The 25,366-nt window shown below is 54.1% G+C and overlaps 12 protein-coding genes across 12 annotated transcripts; 8 read left to right on the forward strand and 4 right to left on the reverse strand.

The window, feature by feature from the left end:
• Positions 1–379: 379 nt before the first annotated feature.
• On the forward strand, positions 380–2,249 carry AB675_1409 (putative peptide transporter ptr2; the record flags this gene model as incomplete). Its single annotated transcript, XM_018141297.1, has 3 exons — positions 380–408; positions 454–1,283; positions 1,336–2,249. 3 exons carry the CDS (start codon positions 380–382, stop codon positions 2,247–2,249), a joined length of 1,773 nt encoding a protein of 590 aa, XP_017994417.1.
• Positions 2,250–2,438: 189 nt separating this feature from the next.
• On the reverse strand, positions 2,439–6,864 carry AB675_1410 (Metal resistance protein YCF1; the record flags this gene model as incomplete). The annotated part of the gene is made up of 2 exons (XM_018141299.1): positions 2,439–6,608; positions 6,655–6,864. 2 exons carry the CDS (start codon positions 6,862–6,864, stop codon positions 2,439–2,441), a joined length of 4,380 nt encoding a protein of 1,459 aa, XP_017994420.1.
• A 1,075-nt stretch (positions 6,865–7,939) lies between these two features.
• AB675_1411 (Phosphatidylserine decarboxylase proenzyme 3) lies at positions 7,940–9,166 on the forward strand (the record flags this gene model as incomplete). Its single annotated transcript, XM_018141300.1, has 1 exon — positions 7,940–9,166. One exon carries the CDS (start codon positions 7,940–7,942, stop codon positions 9,164–9,166), a length of 1,227 nt encoding a protein of 408 aa, XP_017994398.1.
• Positions 9,167–9,413: 247 nt separating this feature from the next.
• Positions 9,414–10,251, forward strand: AB675_1412 (uncharacterized protein; the record flags this gene model as incomplete). Its single annotated transcript, XM_018141301.1, has 2 exons — positions 9,414–9,520; positions 9,690–10,251. 2 exons carry the CDS (start codon positions 9,414–9,416, stop codon positions 10,249–10,251), a joined length of 669 nt encoding a protein of 222 aa, XP_017994394.1.
• Positions 10,252–10,569: 318 nt separating this feature from the next.
• AB675_1413 (uncharacterized protein) lies at positions 10,570–11,350 on the forward strand (the record flags this gene model as incomplete). Its single annotated transcript, XM_018141302.1, has 2 exons — positions 10,570–11,128; positions 11,184–11,350. The coding sequence occupies 2 exons, from the start codon at positions 10,570–10,572 to the stop codon at positions 11,348–11,350; spliced, it is 726 nt and encodes a 241-aa protein (XP_017994404.1).
• Positions 11,351–12,104: 754 nt separating this feature from the next.
• On the reverse strand, positions 12,105–13,757 carry AB675_1414 (2-oxo-Delta(3)-4,5,5-trimethylcyclopentenylacetyl-CoA monooxygenase; the record flags this gene model as incomplete). The annotated part of the gene is made up of 1 exon (XM_018141303.1): positions 12,105–13,757. One exon carries the CDS (start codon positions 13,755–13,757, stop codon positions 12,105–12,107), a length of 1,653 nt encoding a protein of 550 aa, XP_017994401.1.
• An 802-nt stretch (positions 13,758–14,559) lies between these two features.
• AB675_1415 (uncharacterized protein) lies at positions 14,560–15,066 on the forward strand (the record flags this gene model as incomplete). The annotated part of the gene is made up of 1 exon (XM_018141304.1): positions 14,560–15,066. The coding sequence occupies one exon, from the start codon at positions 14,560–14,562 to the stop codon at positions 15,064–15,066; it is 507 nt and encodes a 168-aa protein (XP_017994414.1).
• A 1,004-nt stretch (positions 15,067–16,070) lies between these two features.
• Positions 16,071–17,732, forward strand: AB675_1416 (uncharacterized protein; the record flags this gene model as incomplete). The annotated part of the gene is made up of 1 exon (XM_018141305.1): positions 16,071–17,732. One exon carries the CDS (start codon positions 16,071–16,073, stop codon positions 17,730–17,732), a length of 1,662 nt encoding a protein of 553 aa, XP_017994408.1.
• A 322-nt stretch (positions 17,733–18,054) lies between these two features.
• Positions 18,055–18,896, reverse strand: AB675_1417 (uncharacterized protein; the record flags this gene model as incomplete). The annotated part of the gene is made up of 2 exons (XM_018141306.1): positions 18,055–18,392; positions 18,440–18,896. The coding sequence occupies 2 exons, from the start codon at positions 18,894–18,896 to the stop codon at positions 18,055–18,057; spliced, it is 795 nt and encodes a 264-aa protein (XP_017994390.1).
• An 861-nt stretch (positions 18,897–19,757) lies between these two features.
• On the forward strand, positions 19,758–21,932 carry AB675_1418 ((-)-isopiperitenol/(-)-carveol dehydrogenase, mitochondrial; the record flags this gene model as incomplete). The annotated part of the gene is made up of 7 exons (XM_018141307.1): positions 19,758–19,905; positions 19,966–20,376; positions 20,467–20,496; positions 20,569–20,925; positions 21,213–21,352; positions 21,400–21,643; positions 21,691–21,932. The coding sequence occupies 7 exons, from the start codon at positions 19,758–19,760 to the stop codon at positions 21,930–21,932; spliced, it is 1,572 nt and encodes a 523-aa protein (XP_017994413.1).
• A 748-nt stretch (positions 21,933–22,680) lies between these two features.
• On the forward strand, positions 22,681–23,010 carry AB675_1419 (uncharacterized protein; the record flags this gene model as incomplete). The annotated part of the gene is made up of 1 exon (XM_018141308.1): positions 22,681–23,010. One exon carries the CDS (start codon positions 22,681–22,683, stop codon positions 23,008–23,010), a length of 330 nt encoding a protein of 109 aa, XP_017994395.1.
• Positions 23,011–25,129: 2,119 nt separating this feature from the next.
• Positions 25,130–25,343, reverse strand: AB675_1420 (uncharacterized protein; the record flags this gene model as incomplete). Its single annotated transcript, XM_018141310.1, has 1 exon — positions 25,130–25,343. A coding segment is annotated over one exon (214 nt), but the record flags the coding sequence as incomplete, so codon positions are not given.
• Between the last annotated feature and the right edge of the window lie 23 nt (positions 25,344–25,366).

Consider the following 25,366-nt stretch of genomic DNA (forward strand, 5'->3'; position numbering starts at 1 on the left):
TTTCTCAAGGATCTCAGGCTGTCCCCACGCCAGTGGCGGCGGAACCTTCCCAACCCTCGCACCAATCGACGCCCACGAAATAGGCGAGATACGCCGCCAAGGCCAAATAAGCTCCCTGAAGATCTCTCAAGAGTTTTCTTGTTCGAGCTTGAATTGTTCCACATCGTCATTCCACTCCTGTCAATCGAGGGTGTGCTCGTGCCCGCGGACTCCAGCAGAAATGTAACGACACTATCTCTGCAGGTTCCACGTTTCATCATGGGCCGGCGAACGTGCGGACTCCCGCCCTCGGTGATCGCGAGCTCAGAGGAACCAGGACATATATGTACCAGACGCGTCTACGGCTTGCCGTGGAACAGTGACAAGCACATCCTTCACAATGGCGGAACATGAATCCGATGCTTCACGGTGAGCTTGTTCCTAACACCTCGAGACTCAATCTGATCAGAACAGGCTCCATGCTGATGTTAATGAACAAAGACGTCTCTCTGGAATGACCGAGAAGATCACCGACGAGAAGAACATCAATGCAGTCACCGACAGCGAGAAAGACGACCACGTCGAGACTCCGGTTGGCGGCAAGCCCAGTGACTACGAGAAGTCGACCCTCCGCCATGTCGGAGAGTCTCTCCCGTACTCCATCTTCCTCGTGGCAACCATCGAGCTTTGTGAGCGATTCACCTACTATGGCTGCCAAGGTATCTTCCAAAACTACGTCCAGAAGCCTCTCGATGGTTCGCTCGGCAACGGAGGTCTTGGTCTCGGTCACCAGGGTGCTACTGGCTTGACGACATTCTACTCGTTCTGGTGCTACGTGACACCGCTACTTGGTGGTCTGATTGCTGATCAGTACTTGGGAAAGTACAAGACTATCCTGATGTTTGCTTGCATCTACTTCGTCGGCCTTGTCATCCTGGTTGCTACCTCGGTGCCGAACTCACTCAACCATGGTGCTGGCCTCGGTGGATTCATCACTTCAATCCTCCTGACAGGTCTGGGTACGGGTGGCATCAAAGCCAATGTCGCGCCACTCATCGCCGAGCAGTACACACGCAGAACCATGGAAGTCGCCGTGACCAAGAAAGGTGAACGTGTGGTCATCGATCCGTATGTCACAATCCAGCGCATCTACATGATCTTCTACTGGAGCATCAACATCGGAGCCCTTTCCCTGCTTGCCACGCCTTACATGGAGCGGGATATCGGCTTCTGGAGTGCTTTCACACTTTGTATCTGCATGTTCGCTGTTGGCATCACGATCCTCGTCCTGGGCCGGAAGATGTGTAAGTCCAAGCCTGATCCCTTCCTTTACCAGCACATGCTAATTGCACCCAGATGTCGATCGACCACCTCAAGGCAGCATTGTCACCGATGCCTTTAAAGCCATCTTCTTGATGCTCCGCTACCGCTCGATGGACGCACCCAAGCAGTCCTTCCTCCTGGAGCGTGGCTCAAACAAGACCGTCACCTGGGACGACCTCTTCGTCGAGGAACTAAAGCGTGCTCTCACCGCCTGCAAGGTCTTCACACTCTACCCCATCTACTGGCTCGTCTACAACCAATTCTCCGGCAACTTTGTATCCCAAGCCCTGCAGATGGAAGGCCACGGCATCCCGAACGACCTGATGCAGAACTTTGACCCCATCGCCATCATCGTCTTCGTCCCCATTCTCGATCGTCTCGTCTACCCAGCTCTTCGCAAGGCCCACATCCCATTCAAGCCAATCAGCCGCATCACATGCGGCTTTATCGTCGCCAGTATGGCAATGGTTTATGCCGCCGTGCTGCAGCATTTCATCTACAATGCTGGGCCCTGCTACAAGGCCCCGCTCTGTGACGCCAGCATCAACGCTGACGGAGTGGCACAAGGCAACCACATCCACATCGCCATCCAGACGCCCGCGTACATGCTCATCGGCATCAGCGAGATCTTTGCGTCCGCAACAGGCTACGAGTATGCGTACACCAAGGCGCCTCCGAGGATGAAATCATTCGTGCAGTCCGTCTTCTTGCTCACCAACGCCTTCGGGTCTGCTTTGGGCGAGGCATTCGTGCCGGTCGCGAAGGACCCAGAGATCTTGTGGATGTACACTGGCCTGGCGGTTGGCACATTCATCTGTGGCATCATCATTTGGGTTGTGTTCCATGGCTTGAATGCCAAGGAGGACGAGATGAACTACATCGAGGATGATGTGCTGCCTCATGACGAGAAGAGGAGAGCGAGTCGAGCAAGTCACATCACGGCTTGAGTCAAGCCGGTTCATCAGCCAACCATCATACCTGCAGATGTCACTCCCGCCTAAGTGCGGACGGAGGCCCTGGCTAAGACCGCAGCAATGTAGATAGCACACAAAAGCTGTTTTCAAACATGCAACTTTTTTATTCTCGCTTAGAGCTCCCGAGGCTTTTAGCAGCCACGACTGACCATAACGCATAGCTCACAAGTCCCGCAACTCCCTCCACCGGCTGCCCTCCGTCCTCCCTAATACTTTCGGGTCTCCCATCTCCACAATATTTCCCTTCCCAAGTACTACCACCCGTCCGAAATCCTCAATTGTGTTCAGACGATGCGCGACCGCCAAAATCGTACACCCAGCAAAGTGTTCCCGTATGATCTGCTGCACAAGCTCGTCAGTCTTGACGTCCACGCTCGCGGAGCACTCGTCCAGCACCACAATCTTGGACTGCCGCAAAAGTGCACGTGCTAGGCAGAAAAGCTGGCGTTGCCCGTGCGAGAGGAAGTCGGCGGTCATGGTCGCGTCGAGACCGCCGCGGGCGGCGATGATGGGGTAGATGTGGCAGCGTTTGAGGGCGGAGATGTAGACTGCGTCTCGGTTGGCGTTCGTGGTGGTGCCGGAGATGGTACTCCAGGGATCCATGTTGAAGCGGACTGATTCGGTGGTAATCCACCAGGGTTCTTGTGGAATGACGTTGATGCGTCCGCGGAGGGTTTCGCGGGGTATGGTGGAGACGTCCACGCCGTCGATTGTGATGTTGCCTGTGCGGTACTCGAGGATGTGGAGAAGGGAGGCGAGCGTGGATGATTTGCCGCTGCCGGACCGGCCGCATAGTCCGACTTGCTCGAGTGGCCGACAAGCGATGCTGATATCGTCAAGAACGAGATCCGAGTCCTCGGAGTAGCTGGCGCTGAAGTTATTGAAGCTCACTGCCCCATCCTCAGGCCAGTCTGGTCGCGGGTCGTCACACTCTTCGGGTTTATGTTCCGAAGCTGTGGTCTTGTTGTATTCACGGATACGGCCAACAGCGCCGATAGCGGTCTCCATCTTTGTCCACATCATTACCAAATTGGTGAGTGAATTGCTGAGGCCAAGCGCCGAGAGCAGTCCAACACCGACCATGGCGGGATTGATGGAATCTCTTGTTGCCACCACAACGATCATCAGGACCGTGACGAGGCCAGTGACAATAAGGTCGAGTACGAGAGTGAGCCACCGTTGAATACATAGCAGGAGATAGAACGGTCGCTGACTACGATCGAGTAATTCGGTATGTCTTTCTGAGAACTTCTGCGTCCAACCAAAGGCACGGACTGTGGCCAGGCCAGAAGCCGTTTCTCCGAACTGGGTGTATAGCGGAGCTTTTTCTTCGATGTCAAGGAGCCGCATCTGTCGGCTGGTTCGAAGATAGTACTTTTGGATGATGTACATAACGCCGAGCAGGACTGGGATGGTGATCGCGAAGTAGCCGGACCCCGAGGCTACCATTAGTCCCATACCAGTGACTGCAGCCACAAAGCTTAGCACGAAGTCCGCCCAGGAGAATGGAATCTCCATATCCACAAGGTTGAGGTCCTGACTGAAGCGGTTGGTGATGGAGCCGATGTCGGTCTTGGTGAAGAACGACAACGGAGCATTGAGGGTGGTCTCAAGTAGGTTCCAATGGAAGCTGGTGGAGCTACGCGGCTGCATGACGAGAAGGATCTGCCAGACGACAGCCAGAACTGCGGCTGAAGCCACGACGGTCGTAAGTCCAAAGACGATAATGAATGTCCGTGCGGCCGATCCGCTGACAAGGGCGTTGTTTGAGGAGAAGACTCGGACGAGGATGCCAGGCATTTGAACAGAAATCATCCAGACGAAGCCCCAGATAATGCTTAGAATACTCGACAGATAGCCGCAAGATTTGAACCAGTACTTCCAGGTGACCCAGTCGCCAGTGCGTCTCAGCAGATTGTCTCGGACATCGTCCGCCGTGGGCATTACAGTTGCGACAGGAGCCTTCTTGTCCTTGGCGTCGACATCGGCTTCCTCCTCAGCGTCCTGCTGCTGCTTGAAGTCGACGTTGAGATCGTGGACATAGCCGCCACTTGTTGAAAGCTGAAGCCAATTGCCTGTTTCCGAGATGCGTCCGTCTGCGTCCAATGAGACGATGGTATCAGCATATGGGAGCCGCTGGACTGCATGCGTCACCAAAATGACCGTGGTCTTTTGTCGGCGGAGTGGGCCATTACGTGAAAATAGCCTTCGAAAGATCAGATCTTCGGTATCGTGATCCAGTCCAGAGAAGACGTCATCCAAGATGAGTATATCGGCTCGCGAGTACACCGCTCGAGCCAGAGCTAAGCGAGCCTTCTGGCCACCGCTTAATGATATGCCTTTCGAGCCAACGACAGTCTGATCTCCACGAGGGAGATGCAGAACATCTTCTGCGAGACCACAGCAAGTTATCACTTCGTCATACCAACTGGTATCTGGGACGACAGGACTTGCGCCACATATGTTGTCTTTGATCGTTCCGTTCTGCACCCAGGCCTCTTGATCTGCAAATGAGATGGTGCTGCTGTTGACATACACGAAGCCACGGGAGTACGGAGTTTCGCTCAGGATACCTTTCAGTAGTGTCGACTTGCCAGAGCCAACAGGGCCGATGATCATCATGTGAGAGCCGGAACTCAAAGTGATATTCACATCTTTGACAATTGACTTGTTCTTTTCCCACCCGAAAGAGCAATCCTTGAGAACAACGGCATCATCTGCAGCGCTGCGAGACACGCTCACGCGTCTCATTGGGATGCCATCGGCAATGGCGCTTGTCTGCCAGAAGTCTTCGGAATCGTACACGCTTTCCAGCGATAGTCTGTTGTCGTTCCGCGATTCCGACAACAGGTACTGCTGTATACGCTCGAAGCAGCTCAATGAAGATGCCAAACGTACGGAGGAGTAGATCGTGACGTTCAATGGCATTTCCATTGTCCTGAGAATGGTTAGAACTCCAAACACTGTCGAGATCTCCAGCGGAGAGGAGTCATCATTTGCTGATCGAAGGTAGTAGACCAGGAAAGTCGCAAACGGGGCATATATGCTGGATCCATTTTGAAGCACTACTCTGATGGTATCGACGACACGGAACGCCTTACACATTGCGATCTCGGACAGCCGTAGCGCGTGAGTTCGGTCCTTGACAACTGCTGCGAGGCCCAAGAGCTTTACATTCCGTATCGAGTGCAGCAATGCGGACGTGAATGAGACGCGGACCTGCACAGCATCAAGCCACTTCTTTTGGAATGGTGAGATGACGCGAACCAGACCAGCGGTCCCTGCAAGCTGAATGACGTAGACAATCGCTGGCGCATAGCAGGTCGAGCCAAGATAGAAGTACAGAAGGTACATTGCTACGGCGAGGTCGATGATGCCGCACCAGGTGTCGTGGAACATCGTCAAGATGTCGACCATGGTGTTGATGTCGGTCGACATGAGTGTTAGAACAGCGTCTCGATCGATTGCCGTCAAGCTGAGATTTAATGTCTTGTCGTAAAGCAACGAAACCAGTCCACCTCGAAGCTGTGTACAACAACGGTTTGCGAGATGTTTGTAGGCGGCCGAGAGCACTGCGACTGCGAAGTACGACAGAAAGAAAGCTCCAGCAAGTCCCCAACCGTGGGAGACTGGCTGCTCGCTCTGGTTGCTCACGTAGCGAATGGTGGCCTGCACAAGGAATGGCTGCGAGAATTGAGCCGCTGACAGGAAAAGTCGAGGTATGGCCGAGAAAATTAACTCCCACCTCAAGACGCTGAGGGCAGTGCCCATGAGGCTCCTCGGACCATGAGATCGTTTTGCCTGCCAATGGGTCTTGAAGCGCTGGTGTACCTTTTCGGACTGTAGCGCTTCGTCCAAGGTGTAGAGATCGTCCGTTCGCAGCGTAGTGTCAAATCCAAGCATCAGTAGCGGGTTCACCCACCAGAACACGGATTTGCTGTAGATACCACTTGTCTGCTCGGGTGGCAGACTCTGATAAGGCTCCAGCAGGATGGCTCGTTTCTCGGTTGCTTCCGTTACCAGAACGCCGAATTTGGCAATCAGTGAAAGTGTGAGAAGGTGAGCAACTCCGTTGGCACCATATCCGCCGATCAGGTAGAACGTACGGAGCCGTATCGCATCGAAAGTGATCGAGAAGAGGAGGTACAGGCCGATAATTGTCGATGGCGTGACTGATCTTGAGTGCTCGAATAGGGAAAGAACGAACAAGACGCAAGCTGCTGCGAAGTCAAGCGAAGCCGCTGCCACCGATGCTGGTGTGGCAATCTGTAGGTTGGTTGCGCGAATGAGCAAGACCGTCAGTTGGCTCATAGCGAAAGCGGAGAGCAAGACCTGCGGAAGTCAGCGTGGCTTCGACTGGATTTGATGTCTCGCTAACCAGCTTCGCCGACCGGCTCAAGGACGTGACGACCTTGTTGGGACTGTTGACCAGCCATACTGCACGTGCTATCGCAGCTGCCAAAAACAATGTGGACGGTATGATGGTCAACACGGTGTCCTCGAAGAGCAGGGTGAAGTCGAAACTTCTGCTTGGACCTGTGTAGGCTGGGCCGAATAAGGCATCTGAACTGTTCGAGATTGTCGACATTGTTATGAGCCGCAGCGATAGACTTGGGAATGATCTCGTCCAGATAACATCAGGTTTCGCGGTTGCCTGTCACAAGCTGCACTCCTCGATAAGATGTTGGCAAGTTCCAGGAGTGTCCTAGCTACCGTGCCTGCAGGTTGTGGAATTGCAGCCTAAGATCCCGTTGGCCATCTCGAGGTGGGGAGGTCTTTGGGATACTCCAAGATTGAGCTTCGATCCCGCCACGCGGCTCGGGTTCCCGCAAAAGTACAGGTGCCTGGGCGCCGGCATAGCGTTGCAGCTAAGTGTGGTGATCATTGCGCAATACAGAGCCAGAGAATGTGCAATTGTGTCATGAAGAAGAAAGAGTTCTGCTAAGAAATGGAAGTTGACAGGCACCGAGGAAGCACACCAATCGGAGTCGCGCCCCAGACGCGGGGCGCCTGAACGCGTCTTCTTGAGTTCGGCCCGACTGCCTCGCCTGCCGTCGTCCAAAGCATAGGAAAAGCGACTGGCTGGGTGGGAGGCAGGCGTACGTCGACGGAGGGACGACTCGAACACATTTACGCCTTGGAAAATGAGGCGTTACTGCGAGTCCTCGAAGGAGCAAAGAGCTTCACCTGGCGCCAAGGGCTGTCCAAGACTGGCATCCTTGGCAGCGGTGTGCTGACTGGACATCTGACTCCTTATAGCATACTCGCACACCTCCTCTCATGTTGTTGATGCACAAAACTGCGCCGAATGGCAGCCGGCATTCTTGGTGACTGGGGTGCTACTGCGAGTATGCACAGCCGTGTGCAACACAGGTATGGATGACTCAGCATCACTGAGCTCCGACTTGACGTCACAGCCAGCAGCTGAACTCGACGAAGTACGCTGCGAAGTGGGCTTTCTGGCCACAGGTAAGTGTTAGCTGACTGCTTTGAACCCACACAGTGTATCTCCTTTGCCTAGATATCGTGCCAAGGTCACTGAGCGGCCTTTCGTTGCGCCAATCTTTCAGAGCTGGATTGCTCGGCGACAGTGACTGTCTATTGTTGCGCCGCATATCACCCTATCACCTGCCACACACCACTTATCGCAGCACTGGTCAAAGATGGCGGACGACGGACTTACCAGAACTGCCGCTTTGTCGCAGGCCGCCGTGCCGACCGAAGCTGCCCAGCCCGCGGTCGATGCCATGCATGACGGCGCCCTGGAGGACACTCACAAAGCGCTCGACGACGTCACGAGTGCGGCGGCAGACCATGAACAGACTCCGCAAGAGCATCTTCACAAGCCAGCTGACCACAAAGCCTCTACTTCCTGGATCTGTCGCTTTCTACCATCGACAGAGTATGTGAGATCCATGGAGAGTTCGTACCATTTGGGCAACTGGGTTCGCGATCGCCACACCAACGAGAAGTCCTGGGAAGCCATGAGCATCTACGTCCGACTTGGAATGCATCTGCTGTACTATGGCACGTACCAAGAGTCCCTGTTGGCGACGAAGCGTGTGATCAACATGCTGACTGCGCAAACGGTGAAGATGGGCGCGCAATACGATGATCCCGCATCGAAAGCACATATCGTGCCTTTCATCCAGAGCTTCGGACTGCAGGATAGCCTACACGAACTGCTGGAGCCGGACCCGAAAAAGTATGAGACGTTCAATCATTTCTTTGGCAGGCGACTCAAAGATGAAGCTCGCCCGATTGCAGAACCGGAGAACGAACATGTAACGAGCAGTCCTGCTGATTGTCGACTGACTGCCTTTCCCGACATTACGACTGCCACCGAGTTCTGGGTGAAAGGTGCCGACTTCACGATGGAAAGGCTGTTCCAGGATGCCCAGCTGGCTGAGAGATTTGACGGTGGCAGTATGGTGATTGCGCGGCTGGCACCGCAGGACTATCATCGATGGCACAGTCCAATTGATGGGACGGTAGTCAGCGTCAAGGACATCCCAGGCGCATATTACACTGTCAATCCACAGGCCATCAACGAGCCGGGCATACTCAACGTGTACTGCCAGAATCGCAGAAGCGTCATGCTTGTGGAGCGGAGTCCGGATAAGGTGCCCGTGGCCATCGTCGCCGTTGGAGCAATGCTTGTTGGCAGTATCAAGTACTTCGATGGATGCGAACAGCCAGGTGCCGTCATCAAGAGGGGTCAGTGCTTGGGTGGTTTCTTCTACGGTGGTAGCACAGTTCTGGTCTTCTATCCTCGACGAGGTGTTGTTCTCGACAATGATCTCGTGCGATGGTCAACTGATCCTCATGGTCCGTGCGAGACATATGTGCAGGTCGGGTGGCGGATAGGGACGTCGAGGAAGACACATTGATCTGCGCGCAGGCATCACTGGAAGCAAGGACGTTGGCGGGCCGCTTATGTACGACCGAACGAGCTGAACAGCAGCAGCTCGTCCTCGTACGAGATGGGATAGCCTTTGAGGAGAGCTGCCGCCTTATGTCACGACTGGAGGCCTGAAGTCCAGCACCGATTCAGACTGTCGGTCACAAAATATAAGGCTCCGGCCAGTCGCTCCATGGTTTTGGGCTCGCAGTCGTGCAATCCTGGCGCTACCGAACATGTCCTCTGACCATCTTGTCGACAACTACCCAGCCATTCGCGACACGAACGAGAAGACCCGTCTTCATACCAGCACGATCTCGTCGTCCAAGCACTGGGCGGACTTGTACTATGTCCCATCGATTTGAATAACGAACACCTCAGAGTGCTCGACATTGGCAGCGCCGATGGCTGGTGGCTGACACAACTCCGCAAAGAGCTTGCGCACCCTGAGTCCGCCAAGCTGATTGGCACTGACATCGCACCCTATCCCGACGTGACGAGAACATCATCAGTCACAACTTCAAGACACCCTTCCCGGAGGAGTGGAAGGACTCCTTTGACTGCATCCAGCTCCGAGCAATCCTCGCCAATGTGCCCGGGGACGCCGCGATCGATCTCGTCAAGCGGGCGATGGAGCTTCTCAGACCTGGTGGTTATATCCAAATCGTGGATGGCTCCATGTCAGCCGGTGAGCTCAAAGGTGATGAGAAACCTCACATCCGATTCTTCACAAGCTTAGCCAACTATTTGATTCTGAATGGACTGAACAACAGCCAAGGAGCGCGAGTGGGGGAGATTCTGGACGTTGCTGGGGACGGTGTGCTGGAAGACGTGGAAACCAAGGAAGGCAAGATGCTTTTCGGCAAAGGCGCGGGAGAAATGGAAGATGCAAGTTGGCAGTGGTTGAGATTCATGTTGGAGGTTCAGGCGGGACCTGCGATGTTGAAGGCAGGAGTATTCGCATCGAAGGAGGGCCTTGACACCTTGCGACTGGAGGTGATGGAAGAGGCACAAACGGAGGGCTTTAGCATGCCGTGGCATGCTGCCTGGGGTAGGAAGACGTCTGTCGGATGATTGTGCCTTCAGCGTGTTGGGCGTGACAAATTTTGATAATCTTCTATACAAGTGTATATATATCTGATTGTACCTCAAAGCTACATGAGACTCTCACTTGCACTCTCAACAAATAACGCTTCGATACAGCCCGCTGCTCGACTCAGCTTGCCGCATGCACCGCCTTGCCCAGTTGTGTCTGTCATGGTCGTAGGAAACGCACTTGGCAGGTTGATACGCGTTGCACGTCGCTTGATCAGGCCGGTTGACAAGCTTCCAGGTCGCACGAGTCATCCGGTCTCATATAATGCCGTCGGCAGGAGTTTCATTTAAACCGCGATGTCTCCACCTGCGACCGAACGTCTTGAGCGCGTTGACACGCCGCTACCAACGAATCATTCATGGGCTGAATCATACAAATGTGACGCGTCTCTGGCGTGGGATGATATCGTCCATCATGGGCACAATCGCACGCTGTCGGTATTCGGCATCATGCCTTCCTCTCCTGACCGAGAGTCGAGGAAGCGCTCCGCAGGCGTCCTCGACGAAGGATCTGAACCAGAATCCGTGAAGCGTCTGAAAGTTGTACACAGTGTCGAACTGGGGAGGTTCGCTCGCCTTGGTGGGCCGGATCTCAGCGATCTACGAGGGTATGGCTTAAGCATACCCTCTCGGACGAGATCACGGAGCTGGAGACAGAGCGACAGCACGTCACGGACAGGTCCATTCAATGCCGACTTTAGGCGCAAGCTCGAAGACTGCAGCATCTTCCTTCCGCGATCCAGCTTGCCCAAGACCCAAAATCTCAAAGAGCTCAAGAGGTTCACACAAGATTACGAGACTTCGATTGCCCCTGTAGCATACGAACAATTAGAATACCTCGTGGACGAGTTTGCTGGTAAGCGAAGTCATGTCCAAAGTGGTACCTTTACTGGAAGGCGTACCTACGGAAGCGTACTACTCTGCCGGAGACGAGATCTACGCCCTGGACGCCATTGTGGAAGATGGGCCTGCTGCGAAGCCGAGTCTATTCGATGGCGAAAGAGATGAAGATGTGCTCGATGGGTTCAAGACAAGGTCAACAATCACATCAAGCCTCTGGCAGGATCGTGCCCAATGATACCGAACTTCTTGCTGGAAGCGAGAGGTGCGAAGAGTAAGCCATATGGCGCAAAAGTACACGCTTGCTACGCTGGTGCGTTGGGCGCTCGGGCAATTGATTCGTTGCGTCGGCTCTGCAGACTTCCAAAAGATGAAAATGCTCGTTGCTTTACCGCCATCTACTACAACGGCACTGGTACACTGGAACTGTACGCCCATCACTCTGTGGATGGAGCCTACTACATGACGCCAGTCACCGGCGAAGCCATGATGGGTGACTCCGAAAGGTTCGAGGCTGGTGTAATTGTCTTTCGAGCCTTACGACACCGAGCACGGGTGGGACGCCGAACGCTTTTACAAGCGGCGGCGCAGCTTCGCCCCTTCCTGCGGCAATAGAGTGGGCACTCGGACGACACTCGTCGCCCAACCGAATGCACGCTCAGAAAACTGACCCAGCCGATAGGCCAACTGACACTGCTCACATCGATGCAGCGTTCACCGAATGGCTTGCACATGTCGCTAGGCCGTCATGGCCGTCACGCGTCGACTTCGAATCGGCGCGGCGCAACGCACTGGATAGGGATTATCGAACCTCACGACCCTCGCTGGCCGGTGAACGACTTGAGATCTGTAACAGCGACCACCTCAGCCAGGCCTGCTCGTTGATGGTCGCGTAGGAGCAGCTTCCTTCGGAAGGTGACTGAGGCCTTTCCTCCGCAACTCTTCATGATTCACAAATCCTCATATCTACGAAACGGATATGTGGCGACCCACTAACTAAGAGAAAGATCCCGATAGCCGTTGTCTGCAGCTCTGGTAACACGTTGTCGGTAGTCAATGTTTCCACCAACATAGCGCGCCACAATCCTGGTCGTCTTTCCCACATTACGATTGACACCTGTCACCCACGAGTCTACATCTGAACCCAAAACATTCGCTCCGGAGTCGTTCACGTGCTTTGTCCACTCGTCAACCTTTTCTTTCGTTGCCTCCAACCGCGTCAGCTGCTTGGCCTTAGCGAAGGACAACAGCTTTGTGATCCAGTCAACATTGAATTCAATCACCGGCACAGCGTTTCCAATACCTCCACGTGGTCCGAAGACCATCATCATGTTGGGGTAGTTATCAACCATAAGCCCCAGGCAGGTCTGTGGAGATGGCGTCCATCGATCCTTCAGCTTCTCCCCACCGACACCACGGATGTCGATCCGGTCGAATGAACCAGTCAGGGCATCAAATCCAGTGGCATAGATGATCATGTCGAACTCTCGTTCAATATTGTCTGATGTTTGGATGCCTTTATCGGTAAGGCGATCGATAGGAGTATCTAGCAGGCTGACCAGCTCGACATTTTTCTGATTATAAACCTCGAAGTAATTGGTTTCGAGAGGGAGCCTTTTCAGACCAAAACCGTGCTTTGGAATCAGTTTCTCTGCAGTGATGGGATCATTGACACGACTCCGGACTTTATTAGCAACAAAGTTAGACACCAACTCATTTGCCTTGGGATCGACGAGAAGGTCGCGGAAGTTCCCGACCCACATTCCCATGCCCGGCGCGGCGTACAGCGTTTCCCAGAAGGCATCTCTTTCTTCTGGGGTGACATCGAAGACCGAGCGAGGGTCACCATCGTGCACAAAACAGCCATACGTCTCGGTGCACTTTTTGAACATGCTGGGATAGTTTTCTCTGATTTGCTTCATCTTCTCTTCGGAGACAGGACTGTTACCCAGCGGGCAGGACCAGTTTGGCGAACGTTGGAAGACAGTCAAGTGCTTTGCTGTCTTTGCGACCTCCTGGATCGCCTGGATGCCAGTGGCACCTGTTCCGATCACAGCCACTCGTTTTCCTTCAAAAGTGACAGGAGTTAGCGGCCAACTGGCGGTATGACATGATTCTCCTTTGAACTTTTCAATGTCGAGATCGCTCGGTAGGGTTGGAGCTGATAGGGGGCCAATGGCTGTAACGAGGAACCGACACGTTACCTGCTCGCCCGATTTGGCAGCGGTCAGCTTCCATGTTCGAGACTCTTCTTGCCAGTGGGCTGAAGAGACTCGCGTGTTGAATTGGATGTGTTTGTACAGTCCAAACTTCCTGGCAACGTATTGACAGTACTTCAGATTTTCCGGTTGACTCGAGAAATGCTCCTTCCAATACCATTCGTCCAGTAGTTCCTGCGAAAACGAGAACGAGTATGACTCGCTTTCAGAATCGAAACGGCAACCGGGATATCGATTCCAGAACCAGGTCCCTCCTACGTCCGCTGCGTCGTCGTAGACCTTGACACTCAATCCCAGCGTCTGTACATGGTATAGTTGGCATAAGCCAGACATTCCTGCTCCGATGATGACAACATCGTAATCATATCCTTCATGATTGGGGAGTGGAGTGGGACCGTCGGTGCGAGAACGAGTTGATGCAGGCATTATGGAATGTGCTTTCTGTGTTGACGACTTTCTGAAGAAGAGCAGCGGTATACTGCTTGCCAACAAGTCCTACGGTCAGATCATTTCGCTTACATACCTGCACGTCTGTTGCTCACTGCCTATTTGGTCTCTTTGGCAAAGCCGGAGCATACTGCCTCGTTGCAGCCATGATCATCTGGCATGTCGGAAGGCTGCCAACGACTAACTGTAGTTCCCGATAGAGATCGGGTCGGAAGATCAACCAATCAACTGCCTTCCCGATGCAGTGGCCTACGGGGGACCCGATGGCTTAGCCTGGGGAAGCCGAAAGTTGGGATTCCCGCAAGCCAAGGATTCCAAGCAATGTCCGCGATGCTAGGGTACAGAGCACGTCGCTCTCACGCATACACTGCAGGCAGGTGGCTACACTCACTCATGGTCTTCTGCATATGTGCTATGCTGTCTCCTACTCGGTCTAGCTCTGATCGGCGTGTGGATAGTCTGGGAAGCAAGATTCGCTAAATATCCTATGGTACCTGGACAGCTATTCAAGGGCCAGCGGCTTATTGCACTGTCATATACAACTGCGTTTGTCGGAGGGAAGTTCTGATTCTCTTGTCTGAACTTCCTACCGGCGACCTGGGCTAGCGTCTACCAGCCGACTCTGATCTCCGTCGGTGCAAAGGGTTTGGCACCTCCGGTCGCGACTACGCTGGGAGTGATGTTCTACAACGCTATGCTCAGCTATTTTCCAAAGAACACTCGCGAGTTTTTTCTCTCTGCGGCGCTTCTCATGACGGCATTCGGAGGAGCGCTGGCGACAATGACTCCTGATAATCCCAAACAAACGGTTGCGCTCGCCACACTCGCCAGCTTTGGGTTAGGCGGTATCATCACTCCGACTGCTTCCATCGCTCTCCTCGTGGCACCGGATGCGCTTGTCACCACAGCTACAGCCCTCTCTTTGTCTGTTCGCTTTGTGGGCGGAGCCATCGGATACTCTATCTACTACAACGTCTTCGTTAGGAAATTGACGGCTTTTCTTCCAGCATACACTGCGACATACGCCATCAATGCTGGTCTTGCTCCCGGAGCTGCTGAGACATTCGTTGACGCCCTCCTAACTGCGCCTGCTCAGACCGCAACCGTGCCAGGCCTCACACCTCAAATCTTGGCTGCTGCACCGATAGGTGGCCGCTGGGCGTACGCTGAGGCTTTGCACTTCGTCTGGTACACGTCGATTCCATTCGGTGTCGTCGCCTGCATTTGCCGCTGCTTCTTCACCAGCACTGCGAAATATCAGACGAATCGTGTAGCCGTAGCGTTGTAGGCAGGGGAGGATCCGGAGCCTGAAACTACTTCGCAAATAGGTACAACTTCCAGCAGCGCGGGAACAAGCTGCTACGGTTGCTCAAAAGCTTTCATAGCCATTCCTTCATTTTCGATGCGATGCGCCAATTCTCTCGATACGTCGCCTCCATGCATTCCTATTCTTTTGTCACAATGGTATTGCAGCACCACGTGCTATGTACGTGAGCTTCTCCGGTCAAGTTCAAGGTGGGCAGCAAGGCAGCACGAGCCCCGGTAGTACAAAACGGCATGGACATGCGGGGAAAGGGAGGCGATTGTCAGGGGACTTTCGTGGGGAAACCCCCTAAGACAGCTGCGGTTTCCTTTCCGCTTTCCTCTTTTTCGGCAGGTGCATGGTGACTCCTGCTAACCTCGCAATAACTCTCAAGGTGATCTGCAAACATCGCACATCCTTCTCGCACCGCGACGTTAAAGCCTGGCTCATTACCGATACTACATTCTCGTCTCACAAATAGGATGAACGCTATGCTTTGACGCGGGCTACGAATCATGTCATTTGCCGCGGCAGCTGAAAGGCGTCGCCGCCGCTGTAACAACGCCTGCCACAACTGTAAAAGGCGCAAAGAGAAATGCGATGGCTTGAGACCATGCCAGAGATGTCGAGACAGACTGGTCAACCACGAGTGTCGCTCAACTGCCCCGCGGATAGTTCAGGAGCACCTTCACGCTCGGATCGAGGCCAAGGAGCCGCAAGCCGTTGATGTGTCAACGCCTCCACTTCAAGAGGGCGACGTGAACGACAGGCCCGGGACTCATCAACAAGACAGGATTTGGGGCAAGTCTTCACCGATGTTGGTCGAACAGGCTGACGGAGATTTCACCTTCCTCGGAGATTCTTCAGCTTCAGCGCTTCTCCAAAGCGTCCGCGAACTTGCAAGGAAAGCTATCGGTGACTGTTCATTTGTGACCCTTTCACCCAATCTATTCGATGGCCCTCCAATCGACGAGACTAGGGTCCGACACATGCCTGGCACGTTGGTCGCGCCTTCCAAGCCCAGCCTCGACGAAGCTCGGTATCTCGTCAAATGGTACCTGTACAGTACAGCTTGCTATGGAGACTTGTTCGACGAAAGCACTCTGGTGGAGGAGCTTTCAGCCTGGTCAACGGACCGTGAGGAGACACAGGATTGGACAAGCGCCAGGCTTTTCCTCGTCCTGGCACTGGGCGCACAGACTTGTCCAGAAGACAAGGATCACGTTGCTCAGGAGTATTACGCTTACGGGCGGGTACTAACAGTCTTTGACGCTATGGAGGAGTCGAGTGCTGGCTTGGCTGCCGCACAATGCTATGTGCTCATCACCCTATACCTACTGAACGGGTCACGCCTCAACGCCGCATACATGCATCTCGGCCAGGCCGCCCGCGCTGCATATGCTCTGGGGTTGCATCGAAGCGACCTAGTCAGCGCAATGCCTGCTTTGGAGCGCAGGATGCGAGATCACCTCTGGAGAGCCATTCGCGCTATCGATATTCATTTCAGTGCCACTCTCGGAAGACCCCTTGCAACTCACGAGGTTCGGAAGTCAACTACCATCTTGAGAAACTCTCCCACCGTGGACATGTGCATGATATTAGAATTAGTGCTTACTGAAGCATACTCCAAGTCGTCGATAAGTACCAAAGCGCTGTATCGCATCCTCGGCCTCAACCGCCAGTGGGCGGCCCAATATTTTCCTGGTTCCCAATCTAATTCACACGGCATTCATGAACGAGTTGAATCAGGCGATAGTCTATTACCAGACATTGGCTCATGCCAGCTCAAGCAAGCTTTCTACGGCGCGACGTTACTACTGACTTCAAGGTATCTGTCAGGGAGCGTAAAAGTAAGGACCAGAGGTGTGAGCCCCAACCTTTCTCAGGAACGAGCTGCACCTGGAGCCCCTTCGCCACAGATACTGACCGTAGCATGCGTCCAATCCGCCATCGATTTGATTGAGCTTTATCGAGAGCTGCTCGTTGCTGAGCAGACACCGAAGCGTCTTCCGCTTGTTGTGAACTCGGTGTTTTATGCTGCGCTGGTGCTGGGCATGGCGACTTTTGGTGATGTTTGTACAACGTTACCGCTGAATGGATATCTGCAAACAGCCAGCAAGCTGTTGTCCATGTTTCACAAGCATGATTGGCTAGCACGTCACTACCTCCAGATCGTGGAGCATTTGGGAGAGGCCTGCAGATTCTATATTGAGAGGAAGTCGCGAACTGAGCTCAAGAGCCGGCGAGATTTGATCGGCAAGCTATTTGGACACGTTGACGGACATCTCGACAAATCTCCCAACAAGCAATCGACTCGATCAAGCCTGAACTCAAGCCTGACCGAGCAAAGCGGTCGATCCCCCGTAGGTGGCGGACTCATTGATCATAACATGGCATCAGTAATCTCTCAGTCGGCCCAGCTTGAGCCTCAAGGTTCGGACATTGGGAGTGTGATTCTGGATGCCTTGGACTTTCCCAGCCTTCTCGATGCATCACATTTGAATAGTACCTCCGATCAAGCGCTTACGACGCCTCTTTCGCCTTTCTACGACGCAATTGACCTGCTGAAGCCAGATGCAGATTTCGTCTGGCCCAGTCCATTTACTGGTGGAGCCTTTCAGGCACTGCCAGTGGACGTGGCCGGCAGGTGACTCTCTAGAAAGCCCGTCTCAGCCTCATACCAACCTCCGTGAGGGAAGCTTCGATCTCGATATCTCGGCATACTGGAACTAGCTGGCACAGTTTCTAATGGCTTGTGATGTACATTCACTTGTTGATCAGTGATGGTCTGGTCTGCGCAGCCGACTTTATTTCACGAGGAAGAGATGGATGGCATACGGTCAACAGGGAACAGCCTTCCTATACGGCGGTCTCACTCGATTTTGAAGAGGCTCACAGCCTTACACACGAGTGTACAAATTGAGCTTCGAGCACTCCATTATTTGACTCAGCTACCGCAAGGCCCACGCAGGTTCAAAGCCTGCCTTGTATCTTCGCAGCCCGTTGAATATTACGCTGTATGAGAGATGCCTGCCATTCTGCCATAGCTGGAAGCCGCACTATCTCCTTCATGCTGGGCGCTTCAGCCTCGATGCCTTTGCGGTAGTAGAGCCCCTCGGCACAGGTTTCAACAATCTGTCCATTGTGGCCCAGAGTCTCATCGATCAGCTCATCGAACGCTCTCATCACAATCGACATATCTGTCAGCAGCCTTTCCGGGAAACGCTCCCGAAAGGTTGGTTCAAGGCCGGTAACGACCAGGGCAGGACAAATAGCGTTGATGGTAATGTTATGAGCAGCCGCTCTAGGGGCTAACGACCGTACTAGACCGACCACCCCATGCTTTGCTCCCGCGTACATAGGTATCGCCGGACTAGGATAATGACCTGCACGCTTGCCGTAGCAACAATCTTGCCTCCAGGAACAGGATTCTGGGCAGCGTAGTGTGCAAAGAGCTTGATGCCATAGTACACCGCCGTGAGATCGATGTCAATGACTGACGTGTCAGGCTTGGTTGGCGGCTTCGATGTATCGATAGAACTGAAGATGTCGTCCCTGTCGTCGATGCCAGCATTCAGCGCCGCGAAATCCAACCTTTGATGCCATTTGAAGGCTTTGGAGAAGAGCTCTGCTTGTTCGTCGAAACTGCTCACATTTGTCTTGACAAAGAGTGTTCGATCTGCAGGGAACTTCACGTTCGCTCCAAGAGGCGTGATGTCCGCGATTACCACATTCCAGCTCTTCGCCAACAGATGCTCAACTAGTGCATAGCCGATGCCTGAGCTACCGCCAGTCACTAACGCGACCTTCGACATTCCGGCAGCAGTGTTTTTTGACCTCACTGATAGCAAATAGATCGCGTACGCGTTTTGATGAGGTTAGTGTTACTTGGACCTGATGACTTGCTTCCTTCTGTGCCAGGATCTCGAAGAGCAGCTGGCTGCGTGATACTCCGACTATATCGTAAGACTTCCACGCTGTCCTCGCGACACCTCAGATTACCACAATCACCTTTGCGTTTACCTCGGACTCCCTCGCCCACCCATCTTCGCGTTCATTTGGACCCGGGGTTGCAGCAGCAAGTCATGTTTACCGTAAACCCTTGTTGGAGGGTACCTACCCCACAGGCTGCCCTTGTGTGGTCGGGCCAATTCCGAAGAAGCCGATGAGATGGGGCATTATCCGAAAGCTGGGGCAGAGATCCGAACGCAGATCTGGTTAGTCCCTGCAAGGTCCACGCAGCCGAGGCATAGCATACTCGTACACGCATTGGACAGATTGCACGTTGACCTTTACCTGTCCCGGCCGCGAAGGTCCAGATGTGGCTGCAGGCCGCCGTCTACGAATCCATGTCTGCCAACTGGACGAAGGCCTGGGAGCGACTCCTGGCTCTGGAGAAGATGAAGGCCTGCCTTCCGACTATATCTGAGCGACTTCCCTTGCACTATTCTCGTCCAGACTATTTGACACACAGTGTAGACCCACCTTAGAAGATATCGCCTCCGGAGAGTGCTCGAGCCAGCTTACCTGGAGATAGACCTACGGGTCGTTGGTCCACTCGCCGTCTCAGCAGCTGAGGAGAATTGAATTCCAAGAGCAGAATTTATCCGCATTCTAACCGGAAGCACTGCCCATCGTCTGTAACTCGGTCACTCAGTCCGGGCTCTCGCACCGCTATGTCTTCTGTCGCCTCGGCGCCATTGCCGACAACTAATGGAATTCATGATTCCCACACAGCATCGGTCAAACCCTCCGTGATGGTACATTCAGAGGTCGACACACAATTAGTCCAGAAGCTTCAGGGGAAAGTCGTGGTAGTGACCGGTATGATGACCATCCGCGAACTTATCAAGTAATGATCTTCAACCTGACCGCACACAACAGGGGGCTCATCGGGAATAGGCCTGGCCACATTAAACCTCTTCGCCGCCAAAGGCGCCTTAATAGTCAACGGTGATATCCAGCCGCCCCCGGATTTTGACGGGAAGGGATCGTCGTCAATCACTCACGAGAAGACCGATGTCACGAAATGGGCCGATCTGTGCTCGCTTTTTGAAAAAGCGAAAACACTGCACGGCCGAGTTGATCATGTTTTTGCCAACGCCGGCATTGCCCCTGGAGATACGTACATGAGCTTACAGGTAGACGACAGAGGACAACTGCTCGAACCATCACACCTTGTGATGGATGTCAACCTCAAGGCCTTGGTCAATACAGTCGCTCTCGCTGTCCACCATATAAGACCACGGGCGAGAGATGATGTTGGAAGTATCGTTATTACTGCTTCGGAATCAAGTGAGTAAGCCCATACGATCGCTGGTTGCAGACCACGGAGCATGCGGCAGTCGCGTTCGTCATTAAACATTGTACTGACTCTGTGTCTAGGCTATCAAAGATACTTACCAACAGAATATGGTAAGTCGAATAAGGTTCCCATGGCTCGTTCGAGCAGCAAGAATCAAAGCAATGCTAAGTATCAATACGTAGCGGTTTCGAAACACGGAGCTCTAGGCCTCATTCGTGCCATGCACGCAAACGTACGACATCATGACCTATCCATTCGCGTGAACGGAATCATGCCGTCCTGGACCGCGACGGGCATGGTGCCGGTGGAGCTTATGGACGCACTCGGCTTCCCATGGCAGCCCGCTGAGGCAGTCGCTAGTGCTGTCGGTTTGCTGATGGCAGATGAATCGAGAGACGGTCAAGTACTTTACGTCGCGAAAGGAAACATAAAGGAGGTTGACGAAGCCATCTTGTTGAAAGCGGCGTGCCAGGTTCAAGACGTCGATAGGCTTACTGCGAATGAGGAGTATCTCAAGCTCATCGCTGCGATAGCGAACGGTAAGGCATGAGCGGAAGGATGATTGTCAGGTGGTCGCGTACGTAGTGGGCAAACGCGTATACAAGTGGGGTGTCTCGTGTGCCGACGTGTGACGTTCGCCGCCGAAGATGTCTTGTCCTTCAAGTGCTTCAAGTGAAGTCGTTCGAAGGTCTCACTACGTGTCTCAGCCTTGTCGTGAAATTACGACACTTAATGAAAGCCTGGTGGACTTCCGTACAGCGAACCTCTCTTGCTCAACATCTGTCGACCGCACCTGTCACTAACAGAGACCCTTGAAGTACGCCAGATATGGAGTGGAACAGATGTTCCGCTTGCGCAGGCGACTTCGAGTATGGATACCCACAGGGTAAAAAGTGTCCGAGATGCGGTAAAGGTGTGGTGAGATGGGCCAAGGCGAATTTGGTAGTTTCCGGGAAGAGTGGCAATGTACGTCTGAGCGAAAACCATGGAAAGGCTATGGCTAATATGAGAAGAAGGATCAAGACCAGGCCAAACCTGTCTTCGAAGGGGAGACATCTCGGCGCAGAATAGCAAACATCAAACCTCCGACGGACGTCGCACTGGCAACATCGACAAAGGCCTCTCAGCAATCTACCCCAGCGCCACGCCCCGGCGGCTTGATTTTCGATCCAGTCACCCAATTGTCCACCTATGCGACCGACCGTAACCAAGACAATATGCGATACAGCACAGATGCTGGACAGGAGGGCGGAAGAGGTGCGCGTAGCGGTGCGACTGATGGCGCGGCAGTCTACATGACGCAGCAGAAGGGCTCGATGACGCTATCGCAGCGGATGCCATTCGTGTCTTGGTCGAGAGGTTCCGTGCTCACGAGGAGACGATACGCGCCCGAAACGTGGAGATTCGTGCTCACCAAGAGACGATACGCGCCCGAGATGTGGAGATTCGTGCTCATCAGGAGATGATACGCGCCCGAGACGTTGAGATTCGTGCTCTACAGGAAGATAATCGCGCCCTGAAGAAGCGCAAAATTGGCGAGGCTTGATTGCAGCAGCTGCATACTTCCTTGTGGTCTTCTGGAAACGCCTAAGACAGCGGGACAAGGCGCAGCTACCCCACGGCATTGTTTGAGACACTCTGTTGCAGTGCTGCTGTGGCTGTGTTTGTCAGTCAATCATGAAATGATAACGTCGAATCCCATCCTCTGAGTGTTCCCAAGACTCTTCTGCATAGCCATGAACTTTGATTTTTGCTGCGGCGACCAGCATGGCTTCCGATCGCTAGGCCGTTATGCGAGCGCGAATGTCCTCTTCGACGGACAGCAGCAGAATGGCGCCAAAGTTCGCATTTCGTCACCTCTTTCGACCGCCGGACGCCTTCTCTTGGCAGCCACCGTCGACCCCAACCAATAACTTGCCAGGATTCCTCGCACTTCCGCACACTTTTCGAGATTCATGCAGGACAGCCCCAGACCCCGAATTTGGGGAGTGGCCAAATGCAACAAGCATGCAGCCATAGATAGCGGCGACCGAGGATCACCGCAAGGCGGATGGCATTAATTGGCAATAGGGAGTGACATTGGTATGCGTTGGCTTGAGATCTGCGAGATTGCGCACTGCCGATCTTATGTGTAGATGAAGATATATCTGTAGACAAGTCGAGGTGATCCCCTTCATGTCTCTTGAATTCGTATACCACACCCCTCAAGCTCACCACAACCCACTACCATCATCCAAAGAATCACAGCACTGCGAGCACAACAAACCGAGCACGAGCTCACAGCGCCCTCCACTATGGGTCTCGGCACAGCCATCCTCGCCATTCTAGCAGTGTTCCTCCCACCCCTCGCCGTCTTCCTGAAAACCGCCTCTTGCGGCCAACTCTTCATCAACCTCATCCTGACTTGCTTGGGTTTCATCCCTGGAATCATTCGTATGTCCCTGCTCTTTTCCGTCGAAGAACTCAAGATGACTGAAGGTGGTGTAGATGCAATGCATGTCGTCACTCGAGACAAGTACGCAGGCGGAGGCGGCGTGTACTACTATGAGAAGCCGAAGAAGAGGAGACGGTGGTATGCCGCGCCGATGGCTGCTGGCGGCTCTGTGGGCGCTGGCGGTTGTTGAGACTCGTTGTGTTGAACCAGAGAGGTGGCAGCGGTCCAGACGTGACGCAATTCGTAACGCCCGACGATGGCAACCCTGGGCGCCGACGGTGCGGCCCTCGGCGAGGACAAGCGGATCGCACACTGTTCATCAGCTTCGACTGCCCGAATTGGAGGTCGATGTCGGGAGTCAAGGAGGCAGAGGAGGAGCATGTTGTGTAGGCTCCGGATGAAGCGTGGACTTGGTATCCGTGGTGTGGCTGTTGACGGTCGCGTGTGTCCGTATCTTCTCAAGCTCTTTGCTTCCAAATGCTATCATGTGCAGCCCCTGTTCCATCGCAGCGAGGTACCCTGGCATGTTCGGTTCCGGCGCCCTCCACTGATTCCTTGTCAGCGAGCGTATGTCTCTCGGTCCGACCACTCTTTTGACATATTCTAAGGAGCGCACAAGTCGTGCCGGTGGTGCTGAGTTCTCAACAAGCGGACGTGCTGAGAATGTAGGGTGCTCGGCGGATCGCGGTTGGGCGAGGTGTGTTGGGTCGTTCGGCATTCGGAGGACGATCGCGGCGGGAGGAGGAGGAGCGCGCTCTTTGGTCTAGATGTCTTGAGAGTGGGCTGCAGGTCGAGTTCGTGGACAGGTCGACTTACCGTTCGGAGCCAATGAGCGAAAGTCCAGAGTCGGTTCCGACGATGCCTGCAATATGATCGGCGGTGTCTCTGGTATCTGATTAGCATGCAACGTGGATAGGTCTCTCTCACTGATGATGTTCTGCATCTGAATGGGTGGTGCCGCTCAACCAGTAGCGACTTTGATGGACGTTGCTTCGGAGTTCTCTTGGCCTGGAGTTCGTCCAGTTTCTAGTCAGCACCACGTAGAGGTGAAACTCCTTCGCCGACCATGGTTTGTGCTCCAAACCACCAACGAGAGACTGCCTTCTCCTCGTTGTCTGACTCGCCTTTCTGCGCGTTCAGCTTCGCCAGTCCCACATTTCCGCTGCGCAGTCAGCCACCTGCGCCAGATCTTGACGACACTTCTTCTCAGCCTCACCACAATTCATGGTAGACACCCCTCCGGCAGAGCCGACCTGAGAAGACGAGGGCGTGCACCTCGTCGCCGGCCTGCAGGGAGTCGCCTTCTGGGGCGACTCTGTCGCATCTCACAACTTCGTTCGACTTGTCCTCCTGCACTTCGTGGCCGAACGCCCGAGCACAACACTCATCTCTTCATCCACATTCTCCGCATCACCTCAGTGGTTCCTCCGAGGGATCTCTTCTGCCTCTTCATCGGCTTCCAGCCAGAAAGCCGGGTCCGCCATCTGCGACACCCATCGCTGACTCAGGTCCTCCATTCGCGGCCTGACCATCCGCACTCCACCATGCTCACGCAGTATGGCTCCTGCCTCTTCTTCATGCCCTTGTACTCGAGCTCAATCTCGAGTAAGCACACCGAGAACCTCGGTCCAACAGCCGAGACGTGCTGCCGCAGCCTGACCATCCGCACTCCACCAACTCATGCAGTCCGGCTGCTGGCTTGCATTGAAAACACCACGGATCGCGATGTCCGGCTCCACCACAACTTCTTCTGGAGGTTATGCCAACCTCAAAACGCCACGGCGATTCTCCGTGCGTGATTCTCGTTCATTTTCGCCGATGAGCCATGCATCTCCAGAGCGACCATGCCCAACAGCCATTACGCTAATGATCCATGCATTGCCCCAAAGACCATGTCCAACAGCCACTCCTCCACCGTGTCGAAAATGGCGTACGCATCCCGCCAGGGACCATACCCATCCGACAACGTGCACACCCAACCTGCGACGCCACAACCTTGCTCGGCTCTTGCTCTGCTTCGCAATTTGCTCATTTTCGCCGATGATCCATGCATCCCCCAAACGACCATGCCCAACAGCCATTACGCTAATGATCCATGCATCGCTCGAAGGACCATGTCCAAGGGTGGCTTCCACACCATGTCGTAGATGGCATATGCATCCTGTTACGGACCATACCCAACCAACATTGACACTCTTGCCACGATTGTCTGCACAATCGCCCGATGAAACTTGCACTGCATTGCACAGCCATGCTCAAAGACTGAAAGGCAAGTGAGTCCACCTCCCATCGCCTGCCGCGATCTTCGCTCACCGATGCACCACCTCACCCTGCCGGTGGCCGATCAGCCACCTCGACCATACTGGATCAATGTCCACTATTTCTGGTCTCCTCCGTTCTCCATGCGCGATGTCCTCCATGCGCGATGTCCTCCATGCGCGATGTCCTCCATGCGCGATGTCCTCCTTCGCCATCCTCTTCCTTCGCCACTCTCCTTCCTCGCCATCCTCCTTCCTCGCCATCCTCCTTCCTCGCCATCCTCCTTC

This window comes from Cyphellophora attinorum, assembly GCF_001299255.1.
Source record: "Cyphellophora attinorum strain CBS 131958 chromosome Unknown Contig60, whole genome shotgun sequence".
Taxonomy (NCBI): domain Eukaryota; kingdom Fungi; phylum Ascomycota; class Eurotiomycetes; order Chaetothyriales; family Cyphellophoraceae; genus Cyphellophora; species Cyphellophora attinorum.